Here is a 7,151-nt window from a genome sequence, read left to right on the forward strand (position 1 = left end):
TTCAGGAACCGACAAGGAATAAGATGAAAGTGTTTTTAAATTGATTTCGAAAATTTAATTTTGATAATAATTTTTATATTTTTAATTTTCTGAGCTTGTTTTTAATCCAAATATAACATATTTATATGTTTTTGGAATCAGAAAATAATGGAGAATAAGATGAACGTAAATGTGTATCGTTTTATAAAAACTTTTTTTTTTTTTTACAATTTTCAGAGTTTTAATGACCAAAGTCATAAATTAATTTTTAAGCCACCACGCTGAAATGCAATACCGAAGTCCGGGCTTCGTCGAATATTACTTGACCAAAATTTCAACCAATTTGGTTGAAAAATGAGAGCGTGACAGTGCCGCCTCAACTTTCACGAAAAGCCGGATATGACGTCATCAAAGACATTTATAAGAAAAAATGAAGAAAAAAAGTCTGGGGATATCATACCCAGGAAATATCAAGTCAAATTTCATAAAGATCGGTCCAGTAGTTTAGTCTGAATCGCTCTACACACACACACACACACACACACACACACACACACGCACACACCACGACCCTCGTCTCGATTCCCCCCTATACGTTAAAACATTTAGTCAAAACTTGACTAATTGTAAAAAGTAGTCCATCTGTAAACTCTGAAAATGCAGATGACCTCCATAAATTATTCAATTGTACTCTGAAATCAAAGACAATGACCAATGACAGTTGAGATCGAAACTCGGTTGTGATGGGATATCCATAGGATATCCATATGGTTGTGATGGAATATTCAGAATAATCACCTCCTCAGCTAACAGAGATAAAGAGGCAGGTCATGGGATAATATAAGCTAATTCAATTCGTCGGGAGAAGAATTATGGGCAAGTGTCAAACATTAGATCTACAAAGTGTCAAACGTTACGTATAGATCTACACCTTACCCTGAACAGACAGTACAATATTTTCTCAACTTTACGGCTCGTCGTCTCCATGATTTCAATCGAATCGGTGACCGGAAACGCCAAAGAAGCAAAGCTAGTGGTTTCCACGCTTTTGTATAAAATACTCGCGAAACTTCTTTGTGAAAATTGCAAAAATAACAAAATGTGTCAAACGTTACTTTCGGACATTAAACTCCATCGATTCTTTTTAGCTGCTAGATACAATAACTTCGCAAATTCTGACTCAAATGCAACACACTGCTTTTATTTCCTCGAACACGAAACTATCGTTTTCATCCAAAATGGCGGCCATTCAAAGCACCAAGACCGGCGAAAATCGAATCTGTAAACAAGTTGGTCTGCGGACATGAGGCCTTCGAAAATAACCGGGTATTTACTGGGCGAGGTTTTCGGTAAATTCTGGTTCTAATTACGATTGTTGCACATTCTACTAAGAGTTGCATGCTTAGACTGTATGAAATACGCTGATTAAAACCGATAAAGTGATGCAGACCATGAAAAATCGAAAATTTCCCGAGGACACCAAAATGTCCAAAATTTTTCGGGGCCGTTTCTGGTGTATGTTTGAAACATTTTATTTTTTATTTAACATTCACAACAACAACAGGCTTCAAAACATTAAAAAAAGCATTCATCAAACTCCCTTTTTCAAAGCACAATACATGTAAACATGTTGGGGTAATCCAGTTAATTACACTTGCTTTCCAAAAATACATGGGTCCGAAATGGCACCTTTTGGCAAAGGCTCATATATATATATACGAATTGACGCAAAAAACTCTCTTTTTCAATTGATCATGCGGTCGTCACCTGCATCAGTAGAAATGACATAACAAAAGAAATACGCAAGATAGCAAAGCAAAACTACCTCTTCTGGATAAATAATTGATTTAGCTTTGTCCTCATCTGCTGACATTACCAAGTTTCGCCTATTCTAAATGTTCGTCATTTTCTTTTTATTGGTAGCTGACGTTTTGTAAGTCGATTTTGGGGTTACCCTTTCTTTACCGGCGGTCACTTGACCCCTGTAAAATAAATGTTTGATCTGAAAAGTGTGCCAGATAGCCAAATGGATGGCCTTTAATAGCATAAAAAGTTTGAATGAAAGGACACGGGAATGAATAATTTAGCTGGGTACGAAAATGGGTGCAATAAATGTTTTGCCGTGTTTAGATATCACTTATTTTTGTCTTGTGTTCGTCTTACCTAAACTAGCGGAAAAAAGTTAGGGACGGGCCACTGATTTCCCCGCTGACTTTCATTTGTTTAAAACACCCTGTTCTTTCGTCAGCAAAATCAAATGGCTGTCGCATGCTACACACCAATGGGTAGGTTATGCTGTGTTAGCAGGAAAACTGCACGGGACTCCCGGGCGCAGAGCTGCAGCACGTGACTAAAATAGCAAAATCGCCAAAAAGTAGGCTGTTGTTTGGCGTGCGCACGGGTAGAATAAGGCAGGTAACATGGCAAAATTGTTGTGCACATGCAAGTACAATCCTTCGAGTGTGAATTGTGATCACGAACTCGGCTTTATAAGCCGCCGATTTTCTGCGAGCTGCCATCTCCTCACCATGCCTGCCAGACGGAAGCTGACAACATTCAACCGAGGAAGAGCAATTGCCTGGCTCCACGACGGCGTATCCAAGTGCGAAGTGGCAAGGCAACTTGGGGTATCGCATTCAGTCATTGTAAGGCTGAATCAACGGTTCCAGACGACAAACAATGTCGAGGAGAGGCCCAGGTCGGGTCGCCCCAAAAAGACTACTCCTAGGGAAGATCGTTTCATCCAACGGCAGGCGCTGCAGCACCGGGCCACCACCTGCAAGGTCATCAGAGGGCAGTTACGGGAGGCCACTAACATCAACGTTAGTGAGAGGACCATCGGCAACCGCCTGCATGACGCCCGGCTGCGGAGTCGTCGTCCTGCTGTGCGTCCCCTGCTGACACAGGCTCATCGCCGGGCTCGTCTGGCCTGGAGTCGCCGCCACTTGAGATGAACGCGCCGGGGCTGGGCTCAGGTCCTATTCAGTGACGAGTCCAGGTTCAACCTGTACCATTCTGACGGCCGGCGCAAGGTCTGGAGGCGTGAGGGCGAGCGTTATGAAGACGACACAGTGCATGAGAGGGTGGCCTTCGGCGGGGGCTCTGTCATGGTTTGGGGGGGCTTCAGCCTTCATCAACGCACCCCCCTGTACCAAGTGGTCGGGAATCTCACTGGTCAACGCTACAGGGACGAAATTCTCGCCCCTATTGTCTTGCCGACCCTGCAGCAGATTGGCCCAAACGCCGTGTTTCAGGATGACAATGCTACTCCTCACAGGGCCAGGCTTGTCAACGACTACATCCAGCAAACCGGGGTCGTCAGGATGGATTTCCCTGCCTGTTCGCCAGACATGAACCCCATAGAGCATGTATGGGACGAACTGGACAGGCAGGTGAGGGCCAACCACCAGCCTCCCAGAAACCTGCAGCAGCTGCTGCAGATGCTCTAACAGGAGTGGCAGGCCATTCCACAGGCCTTTTTCACGAAGCTTATGAACTCTATGCGGTCAAGGTGTGGTGAACTTGAGCGCAAACGTGGCGGACACACCCATTATTGACCTCATGAAAGACTTGTTATGTTTATTTGTGACCCCTCTGCTGTTTGTGGACATGAATAACCGAATCGGCTCGATGAAATAAACCCAAATTTTGCAGTTGCGTTGCACATTGACTGAAGTAAACGTGATCCAAATTTCCGTACGATATGTTCATTCGTTCTTTTGCTGTGATTGCGTGTGTGAACCGTCCTTAACTTTTTTCCGCTAGTATATTTGTTCAGCCGACTGCATTGTTATCCTATCAGTCTTAATCATTCTTGTAAAATGTTCGTTATAACCGTTTACAGGGAGGTGTGTCACAGAAAATGTTCCATTTTTATGTAATATTTTAGTGGGGAAAAAAAAGTGGAAAATAAAATGTTCTTATTTTTATTGTTCTATCTTATGTTGTGTTCCTCTCGTATCTTGTATCTTAGCATTGAATTTGTTCCACGGTCCTTCATGCAAAAAAACCCGGCATGTGTTCCTATCGCTACTTCTTTGTTTAGTGTTTGCACAGAAGCCGAGCAAGCATAATGTTTGTTCTCTCTAATATTGCGTTTCGATCGCTTAATTCCTTCACTTTGCTTGGTGTCAGTTGTGTTTTTTTGTGTCAGACCTCAACGTGCAACGCCAAGGGGGACGGGTACAACCACTGCTGTTGTCACGTGGAGGACCCACGGAAAGAAGTGAGGGATTGGCTAAAGAGGCACAGGCTGGACGGGTAAGTACGGTATTTTCTTATATCTTGAAGTTTATACTATCTTAATAGCGAACAAAACTTGGCCAAAACGTTTTTGCGACAAATTTCGCACCCAAATTAAACATTAATTCCCGTGTCATTTCATTCAAACTTTCTGCCAGTTAAAGCCGTTGACTTACATTTCTGGATCACCTTTCGGATTAAAGAATCACGTAACAGCCGCTCAATTTTTTAATTTTTTTTTTAATTTTTGGACTAGTATACCTTAAATGCATTATTCTGACGGAAACATTTTACTTGTGATTAGTTTGACCAAAGTGGGAAATAATGTGAGTGTTGAGAAACTGGCAGGGCTGATGTGTGACCCTCCACCACGGAATGAGTCGCATGTCACCTTTGCATGATTTTCATATTGCCCTACAGAGTTTTTTATGCTCTATCCAGTGGTGAAAACCGTTTTAGAAAAGAGCGAAAACTGTTCGAGTTTTAAGCCTGTGACTAAGGTGGCCCTCACACTGTTACCAGACACTCCCCGGACAAGTATATTAAGCCTAGCGCAGAACCGCGCGAGGTGACATGCGACTCATTCCGTGGTGGAGGGTCACATGTAATCAACACTACGTACAAAGGGACATTTTTATGTAGGCTTGGCCCAAAGCCATTTTTAGGGGTTTCATGAAGAAAAAAATCCTTCTCGTGTCATGTTTTCCAGGCATGATTCCATCTCATCACTCACAAAGAAAGACCTGCTCAGCTTGGTTTGCCTGAAAAATGAGGTAGGTTCTCTGTCTGTCTGTCTGTCTGTCTGTCTGTCTGTCTGTCTGTCTGTCTCTCTCTCTCTCTCTCTCTCGCTCTCTCTCTCTCTCTTTCTCTCTCTCTCTCTCTCTCTCTCTCTCTCTTTTCATTTTTCTCTGTATGTCTGTCTGTCTGTCTGTCTGTCTGTCTCTCTGTCTCTCTCTCTCTCTCTCTCTCTCTCTCTCTCTCTCTCTCTCTCTCTCTCTCTCTCTCTCTTTTTCGATCACTTTACATGTGTAACCTCAATTAACATGTTGCATGTTTCGCTTTCGATTTGTATGTTGCTTACTTTGTCATTTTGTTGTTTGTGTTTATTTGCTTGTTTGCTTACTTGTCGATTGTTTGCTGGTTAGTTCGTTTAATTTGTTTATTTGTCATGTTGTTTTACATTTAATTAGACATTTGTATTAGAAGTAAGGACCGGTTGTAAGAAAAGGCGTCGCCTTAAACCTCTATCCTTGAAAAATAAAGTTCAATCATCATCTCTCTCTCTCTCTCTCTCTCTCTCTCTCTCTCTCTCTCTCTCTCTCTCTCTCTCTCTCTCTCTCTCTCTCTCTCTCTCTCTCTCTCTCTCTCTCTCGATTAGTCTGACACGACCTCACTTACATGATATAGACACGTGTGGTTTGAACGATATGCTTATCTCATGAGTGGTCTCTCTCAAGTATTTAGGATAAAAGTTGTTTACACCTGTGACAGGGTGAACTGTCACCAATAATAGAGTAAAAAGATTTAGTTTCATCGTCCAGTTTAGTCTTTGTTGCCGATCGATAGTTTGCCAACCTCGAGTATGCAACAATAATGGCACCCCTCTGTACTGCTATTTAGTAACACCAACGGAAACTTTGCACCTTTGATCAAATGAACGAAAAAAGGGAACCATTCAGAACAGAACATGACGGGCGCAGTGGCTTGATGGTAAGACATCGGTCTTCTAATTGGGAGGTCGTGAGTTCGAATCCCGGTCGCTTCCGCTTGGTGGGTTAATTAAGAGTGGAGATTTTTTCGATCTCCCAGGTCAATTTATGTGCAGACCTTGCTAGTGACTTAACCCCCTTCGTGTGTACACGCAAGCACAAGACCAAGTGCGCACGGAAAAGACCATGTAATCCATGTCAGAGTTCGGTGGGTTATAGAAACACGAAAATACCCAGCATGCCTCCCCCGACATCGACGTATGCTGCCTGAATGGCGGGGTAAAAACTGTCATACACGAAAGAATCCACTCGTGCTAAAAAAAAAAAAACATGAGTGAACGTGGGAGTTTCAGCCCATGAACGAAGAAGAAGAAGAAGAAGAAGAAGAAGAAGAAGAAGAAGAAGAAGAAGAAGAAGAAGAAGAAGAAGAAGAAGAAGAAGAAGAAGAAGAAGAAGAGAAGATAAAAGTGGACAGTACTTGTAAAAGAAACCACATTCTGATTTGCATCTTCTTGATTGCAGGCACCAGATTTCTTTTACCAGCGAATATGGAATGACTTAAAGATGAAAAAGTTCTCGGAAATCGAGAATTTCAAAGCGGCCCTGGTCGACTGGGAAGAGGAAGAGGAAGACTAGATAGTCTTAGTGTTATCATATTTCTTTACTGTGCCTACTAGACCGTAGTTGTTGTTTCTTGTTTATTTGTTAACGACAAACAACTGCTTGTGACTAAATTACAAAACAGAAAGAAATAATTAAACTCTACTCGCGCTTTTATTACTGGCTTGACATGAAGATATACAGTTGATGTTTTGACCACAAGGCTTTCTTCAACAAATAGTTACAGAAAGATACAAAGAAGAGAGAAATTCAAACCGAGAACAGACACGGATTGACGAGAATACTGTTTATTCTCGTGTGCGTGTGTGTGTGTGCGTGTGTGTATGCGTGTGTGTGTGTGTGTGTGTATGTGTTTTTTTGTATGCGTGTGTGTATGTGTACGTGTGTGTGCGTGTATGTGTGTGTGTGTGTGTGTGTGTGTGTGTGTGTGTGTTTATGTGTTTGTGTGTGTGTGTGTGCACGTGAGTATGAGTGTGGGTGTGTGTGTGTGTATGGTGTTTGTATGTATATGAGTACGTGAGTCTGTACGTGCATGTTTGCGTCCATGCGTGCGTCCTTGCATGCGTGTGTGCCACCGTGCGTGCTTGCGATTTTGCTCAA

The 7,151-nt window shown here is 42.5% G+C and overlaps 1 protein-coding gene across 1 annotated transcript; it reads left to right on the forward strand.

The window, feature by feature from the left end:
* Positions 1 to 4,036: 4,036 nt before the first annotated feature.
* On the forward strand, positions 4,037 to 6,891 carry LOC138953878 (uncharacterized). The gene is made up of 3 exons (XM_070325839.1): positions 4,037 to 4,239; positions 4,931 to 4,994; positions 6,453 to 6,891. The coding sequence occupies exons 1-3, from the start codon at positions 4,052 to 4,054 to the stop codon at positions 6,564 to 6,566; spliced, it is 366 nt and encodes a 121-aa protein (XP_070181940.1). The 5' UTR covers positions 4,037 to 4,051; the 3' UTR covers positions 6,567 to 6,891.
* Positions 6,892 to 7,151: the final 260 nt, after the last annotated feature.

Source organism: Littorina saxatilis, linkage group LG17 (genome assembly GCF_037325665.1).
Source record: "Littorina saxatilis isolate snail1 linkage group LG17, US_GU_Lsax_2.0, whole genome shotgun sequence".
NCBI classification, from domain to species: Eukaryota; Metazoa; Mollusca; class Gastropoda; order Littorinimorpha; family Littorinidae; genus Littorina; species Littorina saxatilis.

What these genes read in the sequence shown, in the direction of transcription:
- LOC138953878 (XM_070325839.1), top strand. Translation starts at nt 4,052, where the DNA reads ATGTTTGTTCTCTCTAATATTGCGTTTCGATCGCTTAATTCCTTCACT. An exon ending in AAGAGGCACAGGCTGGACGG is followed by an intron (nt 4,240 to 4,930) that starts GTAAGTACGGTA and finishes CATGTTTTCCAG; the next exon opens with GCATGATTCCATCTCATCAC. An exon ending in TGGTTTGCCTGAAAAATGAG is followed by an intron (nt 4,995 to 6,452) that starts GTAGGTTCTCTG and finishes TCTTGATTGCAG; the next exon opens with GCACCAGATTTCTTTTACCA.